Source organism: Gadus macrocephalus, chromosome 3 (assembly GCF_031168955.1).
Source record: "Gadus macrocephalus chromosome 3, ASM3116895v1".
NCBI lineage: Eukaryota > Metazoa > Chordata > Actinopteri > Gadiformes > Gadidae > Gadus > Gadus macrocephalus.
The window spans coordinates 14,002,900-14,017,998 of record NC_082384.1 but is presented as its reverse complement, the minus strand read 5'-3'; the positions used below and the strand labels follow the sequence as shown (position 1 = coordinate 14,017,998).

Genomic DNA, 15,099 nt, shown 5'->3' with positions numbered 1-15,099 from the left:
AGGGGCAGCACTCCATCAGTCCGCCCCTGGTTGTTCCAGCAAACATGTCTGCCACTACAGGTGGGATAGCAAGCTCATCGGCTTCTACCTCTAGATAGCTAGATTTAATGTAAACTCTCCAAACTGTATTAACATTACTGAAACGATTGAGCAGGTAAACTGTACATACAAAGGAGAATATAACATTTTTCATCACAAATATGTACATTTATTTACAAAGCTAGATTTAATGTAAACTCTAAACTGTAGTTAACATTACTGAACCGATTGAGCAGGTAAACTGAAAATACAAAGGAGAATATAACATTTGTCATTACAAATTCTTGCATTTATTTACAAAGTTAGGAATATATACAAAACATATTTTTTTGTTTATTTTTAGGGGGGAGGGGGTTGTGTGTGTGTGTGTGTGTGTGTGTGTGTGTGTGTGTGTGTGTGTGTGTGTGTGTGTGTGTGTGTGTGTGTGTGTGTGTGTGTGTGTGTGTCTCGATGTAATCATGTTCTCCCAGGCAAACATCCAGTCCTGCAGGAGCAACCTGGGCAGTAAGCCTCGTTCGCGACATATTCCCTGACAGGTCCCTGTCATCTGCCTCCACGGGTCACCTGGGCAATCCTCCTCCTCCTTCTCCTCCTCCTTCTCCTCCTCCTCCTTCTCCTCCTCCTTCTCCTCCTCCTCCTCCTCCTCCTCCTCTTCCTCCTCCTCCTCCTCCTCCTCCTCCTCCTCCAAGATATCCCCTGCTGCCATGCAAATGTTGTGCAGGATGCAGCAGGCACCAACCACCTTGGGGGCAAACAGGCCGGATCTCCAGATACCATAGGAAGATGGCCCGCCAGCGGGTTTTGAGGATCCCGAATGACCTCTCCACAATGTTACGCCCTCTGGCGTGTTCACATGGATTTATCAGTGTCACCAAACTAACAATTTGTTTCTATGCATGTGTGACAGAAGAGAAGGTGCTTACCGGCTACAGGGTGGTATGGCGTCATAATGGCCACGGGACGCTGCAGGCATGGGTACCCTCCATCACCCAGCAGGAAGTACCCAGCTGGTGGGTACAGGGCCTGCCTATAAAAAGGAGAACGCCGGAGCACGAGTGCATCATGCATTGACCCCGGGTTCCCGGTGAAGACGTCAATAAATTGACCGTTTCCATCGCAGATGCCCTGCAGGATGATGGAGGTGAAGAGCTTCCTGTTGAAGTAGCTCTTCTTCTGCTCTGCAGGTGGCAAAACGTTGATGTGGCATCCATCAGTGGCCCCAGCAGCACATCCAAAGGCCTCGTGACCTGCCAGGCGAGCAAAGCCAGCCCCCACCTCCTCCATCTCCTCTGCCTTGGGGAAATGAATCACCCTGTGGAGGATGGCCATCATCTCCTCCACCACGCCATGGACCGTCCTGAAGACTGTGGACAGGGGCATCCCAAAGGCGTCTGCCGTCACCCTGTACGATGCTCCACAGGCCAGCCAGTACACCGCCACCAGCACCTCCACCTCATGGCTCCATCAATGGGCTTTTTGCCGGGGCAGCAAGGCAAGCAGCCGGTAGAAGCTCTCCCTGGAGAGCCTGAAGGCTGGCTTACAGGTCCCCTCCAGAGAAAAACACAGCTAGTATTTTAACGTACAATAAATTGCAATTATGTATTTAATATGTATTGTCCGCTTTATATTTAAACTTTCTACCCTGTGGTAAAATGACAAATTCACCCATTACAGTCAAGTGTATGTATCAATATTAACTGATCAATTGAAAAGTTTAAAACAAGCCATATCAATAAAACTCATGAGACAGACAACTGAGGATGGCTCGTCTCCTTAGTGTCTCCCGCCGTATCCTATAGCTCTCCGCTCGACGATCCGCCTCAGTTGGGCAGCCTCCTCTTCTGCTCGCTGATAGAGGAAACCCATCACAACGGCAATCCCGGTCAGATCCATCCTGTAATTTGAACAATGGCAATAGCCTACTCTCCAACAATAATTCCTACAATATTTATCCTGTGTGTGTTTCTATTCTAATCTGTGTAATTTCTCATAGTTCGTAAATCAATGGCAATAGCCTTCTCTCAAACAATAACTCCTACAATCTTTTCCCGCCACTGACTTTATATATATATATATATATATATATATATATATATATATAAGTCGTGTGTATATTATATTTACAACACGCATATCTTTTCATTTATATTCATTCAGAATATTAACATACTATGACAATTAAAGAGGCTGGGGTTTTGTTTTATATAATTTGTTTATATTGTTCAGTAGTATATGCCTATATTAGGCCGTAGCACCTCAGACGATCTGAGGTGTTGACGTCATCGAGCATACTCCCGTCCTCGGAAGTGTGTGGGCTACTTGAAGTCCGGAATTGCCAAGTGCGAACTTCCAAGTCCGCGAGTCCGCAGTTCGCGTACTTGTTATTGAGAAACGGCTTCCGAAAACGTATGGAAACCCAAAGAAGTAAAGCAGGCCTCCATAAAGGATATGCAAAGACATAAATCTGTTGTTCAGTCAAAAAAAATAAAATCCTCGATGTCAAACCAAGGTTTAATGACCAAAAATGTATTTTTAAATGGTATGTATTTCATAAATCTTGGACAGGAAACGTGGGCGTCATAGTAGATAACCAGGAACATAATGTAGGATTTGAAATAATATGTCATTGTGGGTAGAACTTGACAAATAATGACATAATGATTCAATAAATTGCATGGGATTTATCATCTTGGTTTCACTGGCCCGACCAGCTGCTGGGATTTACTCAGGCAAAGGAATTTCCCAAAGAAAAGCAATTACCAATCACTGCATAATGATACTACATATTATATTACATATAGATTTGATTAATGTTTTCTCCATCCTCTAGATTATGCTTCAGTCTTGAGAAATGTCAGCTCATGTCCATTCATGCATTTAGTTTTTTTCAGGATCTATAATATACCCAGTTAAATCTAGTCAAGTGCAGACATTATTCTCTCTTTATTCAAAACTTTTAGTGAAAATATGCAATGAGAATTTGAAATCCAACAAAATAAAAAAAGAAAGTAATTCTCTTCCAAATAGATGTCAGACACACACAGACACACACACACACACGTAGAACAGAACGATGACCTAGGCCTACCACACATGATTAGCTATCCAAACCCCTCGTTGTTGTAGGACATTGTAAATTATATGTGGTCTGCTAGGTTATAGTTTTATCTAGCACAAGTATGTTCTGAAGCAGCATACTTTCAGACAACAGGACAAGCTAGGCTACAGAATGGATACTGTCGCATCCAATAAAGTTAACTGTTAGGAGGACAGTCTTGGTTAGGGTATTTGATACTGAGCTGAAAGGTTAGGAGTTTGAACCCCAATTTCCCATTTGTACCTGTAAGTATCCTATTTCCTACCTGCTCACTAAGGACAAGCATGTAAACAAAATAAATAAGTATCAGTGTTATTTGGGTGAACAAGCATTTCATGGGTATTTCTGTAAACTACTAATTGTACCAGTTTTAGCTATTTTTCCTTGTTCTTCGAAGTGCTCATGGCGTTCCACATTTTTGAGGGTGAGGTGGTGTTCAGAAGACAACCATACATATCCATGTGGCCACCTTTGCGACCTGACTGTGTAGCACCGGGTCACGACTGGGCACAGGACACTTTGGACCTTCGGCTCTTCCGACCTGGGACCAAAGGAACAGAGAACGGGACGAATGAATAATCAAACACATGGAGGGAGTGAGGGAATCAATTCTGAGAAAAGGTCATCTATAAGTACTTATTTGCAATGTTAAAACAAAAAGTAGAATATAAGTACTTTCATGATCCAAATCTGTCAAAGGGGAGTTTCCTTCATCATTTGTTGCGTTTTTTCTTTATAATTTGACACAGTTCAAAGCCTATGAACATATTATCCGTGTAGTCCGTGTAGTCTCCGAGGGCCCTCTTCCTCTCTTGACCCATGAATGTCTTTATTTGTTTTTATTGAAATTCCTCATGCACATTGGCTGACTTTACATACTGAAGATCATTTGGGAATGGTTTGCATTCCATATCTTTGAGTGCCATTTTGGTCACGTCTGGTTCTTTTCTGCACATTTACTAGCCAGTCTGCAAACAATTGTGTCTCTCTGATGATCAGCAAGCTTCTCTGGCCATAGTCCTGGGTCCTCTGGAAAATGCTGTTCTGCAGTGCTCACATTCTTCCCCTTCTCTTCACCCTTAGAGCAGCCTTCATTCCCCTTACCCCCTTCACCCCCAACGTCATCTATCACATCTTTTAGCTCACTATCTGCTACAAGAACAGAGCCCTCTACAAGCATGACGCATACATGATTGATATTAGCCTCTTAACCTGCTGATAGCCTTACATACAATGTAACAGGCTACTTGATGTTAGTGTTGTTAAGCTCATTTCAGTTTAAAGTGCTACAAATGATTACTTGGATTAACTAATAGTTGCCACCACCAGCCACCATATGAGCTCACCTTTCCTTCCCTCCTCAGTAACATCAGGAGATGAGGAGGGACCTGCCGCTGCTCCACTCCCTGTGGCTGTCTCTGAAACTAAGGGCCATGTTTGTCATGATGTTAATCTTTGCTAGGTATTTTATTTATTTCCTAGGTCATTCATTTAATGGATAGATATAATGTCATATGACGTTGTCGGTATAATGCAGAACACTGTATTATGCCGTTTACTGGTATATATTGCAATTTTGCTTTTTTTTCTCCTAACTTATTTTTTTGAGAAAATAAGTTAGCAGTTGTTTCCCTCAGCTTTCTTTTATTCTCTATAAATTCTTTCTTTAAAATTTTGTGACCACGATTTCCCTTTCTTGGGGAAGACATGAACATCGTGGTGCAAACTAACGCGCCAGCATTAGCACTCCCTCCACTCGCCTTTAGCTACGTTACTGTTTTAGGGAATCCTTGTTCATTGGTTGATAAACCATTTATACCCCTGCTTCAAGGCTTCGACCTGAATCACTTCAAAAGGCTGGGGTAGGGCTACTCGATTATGGAAAAAAATCATAATCACGATTATTATTATTATTATTTTTTTTTGTCAATTTTTTTCCAGCATTTCTCTTAAAAAAAGTTGTAACGGAGAACTTTTTAATTTCCCCTTAAAAAAAATAGAAAAATAGAAAATGTTCAAGCAGAAAAGAATGCTAAAAATAAAATAGAAAATAAATATAGATAAACTTAGCACAAAAAGTAAGGAAATTTGTGTTTGGTTGATTATTTCTCTGTGGTAACAATTCTTTTTGGCAATAAATCTTATACCGTTGGAAAGCGTGTAGAGTTCCCTTTCAAATGGTGCCCCATTTGTAAGGAACATGCACTTGTGGGATGAGCAGCAGAGCGGAGTCTGTGGGTTGCGACCATGAAAAATGTGCCAAATCTTCTCTGCCAATGCCAAACAGCTTATGACTCGTTTGGTGTTTGGTGGATTGGATAATTGAAGTTTGAAGAAACAAGACATATTGGCAAATTAACAATTTATTCATTTCACAAACAGGAGCCTCAGTAGCGTGTGGAAGAACCATACACAGCCACAACAGCCTGGCACCTCCTCCTCATGCTGGTCACCAGCCTGGTCACACACTGCTGTGGGAGGGCATCCCATTCTTCAACCAGGATTTGTCGCAAGTCAGCCAACGTGGTTGTGTTGGGCACTCTGGCACGAACAGCACACCCAAGCTGATCCTACAAGTTTTCAATGGGGTTGAGGTCAGGACGGTGAGGGGCAGTCATGGCAGGACTCCTGGCAGCCATATGAGACCGGAGATTGGCTGCGTGTAGTCTGTTCCGGATTGTCTGGGCAGAGAGTCGTCGGCCATATCGTCCTGCAAACCTTGAGTGCAAATCTGTAAAAGACAGCCTACGTGCTGACAGGGTGATGAAACGGTCTTCTTAGGGTGTTGTCTTCTTGGGACGCCCACTTCGCGTCCTGTCTTGGACATCCCCTGTTATATGGTACTTGGCCTTCACTTTGGAGAGGGTAACTAGGGCTCACTCCAAATAATGCCGCAACTTGGTTTTGCGGAACACCAGCTTGAAGTTGCCCAATCAGGTGCCAAACAGGCACCTGATTGGCAGCACCTGGGCTTACCAGAAGCTCAAAACAAGTGTCAATAGCAACAGCAAAATAACCTGTTTGGCAAGGGCAGAAAAGATTTGGCACATTTTTCATGGGCGCAACCCAAATACTCGCTGCTACTCATCCCACAAATTCATGCTCCTTACAAATGGGGCACCATTTGAAAGGGAACTAAACAGGCTTTCCAACGGTATAAGATTTATTGCCAAAAAGCATTGTTACCACAGAGAAATAATCAGCCAAACACAAATTTCCTTACTTTTTGTTCTAAGTTTATATATACATTTTTGTATATATATTTATATATATTTGAAACTTGATTATATTAGTTTGACCAAACATCGAAATCACGATAAATGCTTTATTAATTGCACAGCTCTAGGCTGGGGACTTACTTTGATTATCTGGCGTGGTGGCGTTGATGGTCTGTGTGGACTCACTCTTGGGGGGCTTCTTCTTCCACCAACTCCACTTGGATTTAGCCTTGGCCCCAGCCCCGCCCGACTGATCCTCCGTCGGCGTTGGCGACGGCTCCCGGCTACCTCCCCCACTGGCCCCGCCCTCGGCCTTGTTGCTGCTGGACAACCTGCTCTTCCACTTCTGCTTCAGGGTGAGCTTCCGGGTGGGCTCGTCCCCCCCGAAGACCTCCATGGGGTCATCGAGGGGCCCATCCGAGGGCAGCGGGGACAGGTGGTCCAGCCGCACGCTGCTCGTCGTCCGGGGTCTGCCCGGGTCCATCTCCATGTTCTGGGCCATCTCGCTGGTGGCCAGGAAGTCGTGGAGGGAGCGTGCGGGCGGCGCCATGCCCCCCAGCGCCAGCAGGTACTTGGGGTTGTGGTACTTGTGCGCGGGCACCTGGAGGGCGTTGTTGCGTGAGCGGTCCAGGCTCATCTGGAAGCGGGAGGTGGTGACGGGGATGGGCGGGCGCTTGGGGGCCACCTTGGGCCTGGGGGGCGGCACCTTGTCCGAGGGCCGGGCCACGTTGAGCTCCTTGTAGAGGTCCAGCAGGGCCGAGATGGCGTAGAGCTCGCGGAAATCCCGGTCGAAGGCCTCCACCACCTGACCCGTCATCACCGTGATCATGTTGCGGTCGATGCGGGAGCAGCTCCAGGCGTAGCTGGAGGGAGGGGCACGGAGGTCTGGGATCAGAACAGGCACGCAAACAGGAGTGTACGCACACACACACACACACACACACACACACACACACACACACACACACACACACACACACACACAGTCATGCCCACGCAAACAAACCATCACATCACACACAGTCAAACGTACAAAGACAACTTCCAATCAAACGCACACACATAGACCCAAACACACACACCCGGTCATATAAGTACACATTCGTACAACTACACACAGTCATGCACACACACTACCGAATGCACATTTGCGCATGCCCACGAAAACACAAACACCCACCCACACAAACACAAACCAACCATCAGACACAGTCAATCGTGCACACACAATTTCACAGTCGAACACACACCCAAGCAGACAAAACCCCACAAGCACGTAGTCATACATGCACACATTAAGATAACCACACACAGCCATACATGCACGTGGCCACTCCCATGTGTTACCTGTACGAGCCGAACACCACCTTATCCCCGTCCACTAGCATGTACTTGTTGGAGAGCGTGCCAGGGAGCGTACCGCAGGACATGGTCAGCCCCCACCCATGTAGAGTTCTGCAGCGGATGTTCTGGAGACATAACATAACATATAAGTTATCATAAGTTATTAGTTCAGCTATAGCTACCATAAGACTTTTGTACAAATCAAAATACCCTATTTAACATTGTCCATTCAGTTTTCTGAATTATTCAATGTATAGGTAATCATGTATAATCAATACATAAGCATCATCTTATTTTATGTCATGTATCTACTGTATATGTAAAGTAGAGTACTTAAATGTGTAGATACTCTAGTTAATGTACAGTAAATTCATAGTATATGGTAACTTGTACAGGTAATGTAAAGGTTTTGTGATTATGTAATGTATATAGTATATAGTTAGATATACTGTATGTCAAAGGAGAAGATGTTATAGATAATGCACTGTAATGTAATGACAACGTAATTTATACATATAACAGGCAATGCAAAAGGTAATATGTTCATGTCATGTAAATGTAGCACAGCTCACGTGTAGGTGATGCATACTGTATGTATTATACTAATGCCGCTTTTCCACCGCACATGTAGCTCGACTCGACTCGACTCGACTCGACTCGACTCGACACGACTCGACACGGTAGCAGCACGGGTCGTTTTTCCACCGCAAATAGTACCTCCTGGATGTGGGCGGGGTCGGCTGCGCGAAAGGGCCGTGACGTATTTTTGTACGCGACGCAAACAACACCTACGCAACCCACACATGGACAGAACCCACATAACAACAATGGAGGACATCGATCGCATTACTATTATTAGCTGGCATGTTGAAGAAGTTTAAGAAGTGGAATATGTTGGCTGCGGCGCTGCTATGGCTGTTACCAGCATGGTTGCCATGTCGCTCTCGTGACTTCGTCACACTCTCTGGCCAATCAGTGGCTGGCCGTCTGCCGACGTCACCTTTTAGCATCGGCTCAGCTCGCTTGGAACCTAGAGCGAGGCGGTACTAAAAAAAGCAGCCACTTCAGGTACCAGATACCATGTTTTCGCGGTGGAAACGCAAAAAATGCGAGCTGAGTCGAGTCGAGTCGTGTCGAGCTGGTACCATGCAGTGGAAAAGCGGCATAAATGTCTATGTAATCTCAAGGTCATGTTCAGGAAATGTAACTGGCCATGTATTTCTACGGTATGCATTATAGGTAATATATATTTATCTGTAGGTAATATACAGGTAATGTATACTGTATGTACAATGGGTAACCTCCAGGTATCAAACAGGTCTCGAAAGTTAGCCAGCTCTGTGTCCTCCTGAGTGGAAATACTGGCTTCTCTTGAAGCTGAGTGGTCATAGCCCACCCCTGGATGATTAGTTGTGTTGGTGGGCCAGTATGGGGTGCTATGGCTCTGGCCTGTCTTATTAACCCAATCCCTGAGGACGGAGCTTGGGAATCTGTCCTGTCACATGACCTAGGTGGGTGCTACACGCTGGTAACGGAGGACGGATCAAAACCCACACCCGACACGCACAACTAAAGTAAATAATGTAGATAAGTCATGTATGGTACTTTTGGTAATGTTCATATAATCTATAGGTAATGTATTGGCAGTATAGGTAATGTATATGTAATCTATAGGTAATGTAACAGCTAACGTATGGGCAGTATAGATAATGTATATGTAATCTATAGGTAATGTAACAGCTAACGTATGGGCAGTATAGATAATGTATATGTAATCTATAGGTAATGTAACAGCTAACGTATGGGCAGTAGATAATGTATATGTAATCTATAGGTAATGTAACAGCTAACGTATGGGCAGTATAGATAATGTATATGTAATCTATAGGTAATGTAACCGATCATGTATGGGCAGTATAGATAATGTATGTAATCTATAGGTAATGTAACAGCTAACGTATGGGCAGTAGATAATGTATATGTAATCTATAGGTAATGTAACAGCTAACGTATGGGCAGTAGATAATGTATATGTAATCTATAGGTAATGTAACAGCTAACGTATGGGCAGTATAGATAATGTATATGTAATCTATAGGTAATGTAACCGATCATGTATGGGCAGTATAGATAATGTATGTAATCTATAGGTAATGTAACCGATCATGTATGGGCAGTAGAGGTAATGTGTATGTCATCTATAGGTAATGTTACCGATCACGCATAGGGAGTACAGACAGTCCACCAACCCGCAGGTGCTGTGATCCCATCTGCAGCCTGCAGCACATGTCCAGGAAGTGAGGCATGCCGCTAGCGTCCAGCAGGATGTAGACGGGGACGGAGCGCCGAGACGCCGCCTCCATCAGGTCCTGCAGGATGTGCAGGTCCGTCAGCAGGTCCATCACTATGGCAACCACCTGTCAATGAACATCACACAGGTACAGGCTAGGGTAAATAAAGGAAGCAGGCAAAATGGACTGAGGGGTAAAACAATTATTTCACGCCTCATGCAAGTTGGCCTAAAGGGCGTGGGATATGTACTCTGATGGAATTTGAAGGGCTTTGAATGTAGTGATATCCACCGCCATGCAAATGGGAGACATTTTCAGAATTCATTAAACACAAAGACAATGTTCCTCACTGTGTGCCGTGAGTTAGCTCGGCCGGCTGGATGGCATGAGTGGGAGGGGTAAAAGGGGTTATTTTTAGAAAATAAAAGTTATAGGATATGATTCTATTGAAAATTCATTCAATATTATTTATATTATTTTAGGCTACGAGCTAGTTGAAATGTTACAGACTGTGTCTTTACTGGACCCCACACGTGCAAACAGAGCATGCAGTCAAACAACTCATTCCCTCTCTCTCACAACCTCAGTCAACACAACTTGAACGAAGAACAAATCACAAAACAAAGTTCCCGTCAGTGGAGGGAATGCCAACTTTCTTCACTGTATTCACAATGGTTAACTTTCTTTAAAGTTAGCCTACTCAATAGGCAAACACTACGAATAGTGTTTAATCTAAGAGGTATTTTCCAGCGACCACAGCAGAACAAGCCTTAACTCTCTGGACTGACAGCACCACAAAGACACCATTAGCCCTAAAGATTCAGAGCAGAGGAGGAGAGACATATCTTGGCTGCATTTCAACAAAGTAAACACAATGATGTGTTTATCCTTTTGCTGTGAGTTAGGATTGCAGGCAACGCTGAACTGAAACATGAACAACAAAAAGCAAAATACAACAGACTCAGAGGGTTGTACGACTCAATACCTCAACTCTTAGGAAAGAGGAAAGGTACGAGAAGTCTATCCTCGTAAAAACAACAACATTCAGTGGCAGAGACCCCCAGACAGTCCAAAGGGGTCTGAGTAATAAACTGGAGGAAAAAGTGTGCTTGTAGTATAGCATACAAACTAGGCCCATTGTTTGAGTTTTCCCAGAACCCTGAGCTAGGAATGTGCTGAGTGCAACTTCTGCTGTTTTGTATCAGCCAAATACAAGATGTGACTTGAGTCAAGACACAGAAGTTTAAAAGTATCACGCCGTCCGTCTCTTCTTGTTCCTAAACTCTCTTACACACACACACACACACACACACAGACACACACACACAGTACACACACACACACACACACACACACACACACACACACACACACACACACAGTACACACACACACACACACACACACACACACACACACACACACACACACACACACACACACACACACACACACACACACACACACACACACACACACACACACTTAAAGCGGGTGCATCAACGCTGTAAGAGTGGTCCGCAAAATGCTTGTTTTATGAATCTAGTGGTGTGTTTTGTATTGTATAATTTTTGGACTGACTTTTACATAAAATGTACCCACCAATCTGTTTTGAGACGCACAAATACATGCATAACTGCAAACATTCACTGAACCTAGTTGCTATACCTACCGTGACAAAAAAAATCGTAAAACAATCCGGACACGCATACAATGAAACCAGGCACGGAACTGGTTCATCCGGCTGCTTTATGTCTGACGTGTTTGTGTGTGTGTATTTGTGTGGGTATATTTGTTTGTGTGTGTGTTTATGAGAAGCACCTCAGCTTTAGTTTTCATGGCATGGAATCGTGTTAAGCGATAAATACAGACTGGTAAAGGACACATACATAAACGTATGACACTCACACAGACAGACACACATCGGACACACACACACATCGGACACACACACACACACACACACACACACACACACACACACACACACACACACACACACACACACACACACACACACACACACACACACACACACACACACACACACACACACACACACACACACACACACACACACACTGAACTTATCTTGACGAACATTCCCAGCCAGCTCAACCTCTGGACATGGAAATAACTTGAGAATGAGAATGCACATTGCACATGGTGAGTGGTAGCCCCATAATAAACCACAGGAATAGCCCATAATCAACAGCAATAAAATAGATTAGCAGTTGTAACCTGCTGACGTTGAGACTTGGGCGTGCCGTGTCTGAAGATAACAAAGCAATAGCAATAGGAGAGGATTAAACAAATGATAACGAGGGTATCCAAAAAGGAATGTTATGGGAAAGGCAGCAATTCATGTAAAAAAGAAATACTTTAATTACTTTGAACATTAAACTCTCCTGCGCGACCTGACCCTCTTTGTTCCTCGACTGTTCCGCTTTTAAAAGTTGTAATATATATATTTTTTTTGATATTTAGCTTTGTGTGCATATCATGTCTTATTATGTAAGATGTCTTAAGAAAGGTTATAAAAGGGTTATAAAAATGATAATAATAGATTCTTAAAATAGCATTCAAGTTTTTTGTAAGATGACAAAAAAGGCATAAACCGAGTCAAGCAGAAGACCAAAACAATGGACTAATGGGCAGCTGCGAAGGGATTAAAGAGGGGAAAGAGTGAGTGATTAACCTTTGGGAAAACTGTGCCATGTTTGGAAAGAGGGAGGCGCAGTCTTTCAACAGCTACCAGTGATTGAGCAGGAACAAGTGAGTCAGCTGGACGGGACCCTACTGGTCTGTGAGCATGGGTTGCCAAGGACAACGGCTGGCCGGCAGGCCCCTCTCCCTTTCTCTGTGTAGGCTACTGCTGTGTAAGGCATGTTTCCCCGACCGTCCAAGGCATATTCTTGGTTTCACAGAAGTGAAGGTGGTGCAACCGGATTCATTATAGGCCTGGGGGGGTTCCTTCAAAGTCACTTAATTAATGATTTGCATTAAGCTGTATCCAACAACTGCTTAGTTTTATTAATTTAAGTGAATCATTTGACTGTGTTTCTAAACCGGTGACCTACTTATCTTTAGCTCCTGTGCGTTCCAGTAGAGCCTTTGAAGGGTCAAATCACGACAGATCGACAGCACTCACTAAGTTTATAGGCGCGGCGCGCCTATAAACTTTGCTGACGGCACCTGTAACTAATTCAACCAAACAGGGACGGTAAGGACATATCATAACCAACTCATCTCTCTCTCCATGTCTCTCACACGCACGTAAGCACACGTGCGCAAGCACACACACACACACACACACACACACACACACACACACACACACACACACACACACACACACACACACACACACACACACACACACACACGGTGATAAGGTGACACACACACACACACACATCGGACACACACACACACACACACACACACACACACACACACACACACACACACACACACACACACACACACACACACACACACACACACACACACACACACACACACACACACACAAGGTGATAAGGAAATAACCCATCAGGCCTACTCAAATGAATGTTGAACAGGTGTGTTCAACAGTGTTTTCACTTTTGCTTTGCACACATCATCCCCAAACTCACACACTCACACATACATTGCATACAATGCGGTTTACATTCCAGTTAGGCACATTTTTGGGTGAAAATTTCAAATGCGCCTGCACCTTGCTGGCTTCCTGGATCATTCGGCGTACAACCTCCTTGATGTGCGGTCCATTATCTTTGGGTGGGTGCGTGTGCACCGCTACTCTGGTCACTCCTCGGAAAAATCCACCGCTGGGCCAGCCAATGTCCAACGGCGGTACGTTGGTGTCAGACATCTGGGGCCAATACGTTGAGTGGAGCCCCGAATCCCCGCTGGAACCCTCCGCCTTTGCGGGGGACGCTGTACTTTGAGCGTCGGCATTTTCTAAAGTGTTGTCTTTAAAATTGGCGAGCAAATACTTAACCTCCCGCGCGGACAAAAAGTCATTGACCTTGTCTTCCTTCAGTCGAGTTTTAAAAGCCCCGTCTCCGTTCTTCAGGAGCTCCTCAACAGCGGCGCGTTGAGCCTCGCTGTAGTAAAACTCCGGCTTGTTCTCCGGGACCGCAGGACGGATCTGGCCGTCTTCCATACACATGAGCTGGGACTCGGCCATGGCTGTCACCAGCCCAATGCGGGAGTCCTCCTCGGGTTGAAAGGACAAACTCTGTTTGTTTGGGGTATGAAGCCGCGGTCACATCTGTGATCCGAATGACGTCGCGTCCAAAGTGAAAGCCTAGTGTAGCCTACCTGGTGTAGCGCCGGGGCGGTGAGAGACCAAGAGGGAGTTTCCAAACACTCATTCCCTTCAGATTGTTAAATGGTCGTTAATCATACCGATTTTCATAACAATGTTGAAATTCTTCCGGTCAGACCTGGAAAACCAAAGTCCTAAAGGCAGTTCTGTTGAACTAGCCCCAAGACTTGTTAGGGCCACGGTCCTATCCTGTAGACATATTTCTGATTAGAAGGTAGGCTATTCTAATATTAACCAGATGATAATATAATATGGAAAAGCTAGGTATCTGTTTGAAGGAAGAGCTAACTAGTCGAAAGATAAACTACGATCTTTAGCTGCATAAAATGAATTCAAAGCATCATGTAAGAACATGCTTATATTTCGAGGAACACTATAGGGTTGCGCTCGGGTAGATGTCCTTTTTTTGGGGGGGAAAGGGACGTCTTACAAGATAGGCCTACGTCATTGAAAACGTTCCTTCTCCTTCAGAGGAGGAATTTGAAGCAACAAGTGAGGCTATAGGCCCATCATGCCCTAAAAATGTTAAACCAACAGTGGTGGAAGAGTAGCCTGCTCCTGTTTTATCTCCATTGGGTAGGCCTATGCATTTCTTATCATATGCCGAACCCCTCTCTGGCTCCACTCCAACGGGACTGTTGGAGTCAGTTTGGAACTGAGTTTCTGTATCAACAGTAGTTTTACAAGATGAAATACTGCCCCCTGTTGTCATACATAATTCTCCAACATGCTTGTTGGATCGTACGCTTTTATTTGATCTCACACAAAAGTGTG

General features: G+C 44.5%; 1 protein-coding gene across 2 annotated transcripts; it reads right to left on the bottom strand.

Moving 5' to 3' along the window:
• Window positions 1-2,987: 2,987 nt before the first annotated feature.
• On the bottom strand, window positions 2,988-14,710 carry fam83fb (family with sequence similarity 83 member Fb). Of its 2 annotated transcripts, XM_060047443.1 has the most exons (6): window positions 13,711-14,710; window positions 9,948-10,115; window positions 7,702-7,823; window positions 6,496-7,217; window positions 4,483-4,560; window positions 2,988-3,677 (listed from the first exon to the last, which is right to left on the bottom strand). In XM_060047443.1, the coding sequence occupies exons 1-6, from the start codon at window positions 14,182-14,184 to the stop codon at window positions 3,634-3,636; spliced, it is 1,608 nt and encodes a 535-aa protein (XP_059903426.1). In that variant the 5' UTR covers window positions 14,185-14,710; the 3' UTR covers window positions 2,988-3,633. The 2 variants fall into 2 exon arrangements, with proteins under 2 accessions (XP_059903426.1, XP_059903427.1); XM_060047444.1 differs by lacking the exon at window positions 4,483-4,560.
• Between the last annotated feature and the right edge of the window lie 389 nt (window positions 14,711-15,099).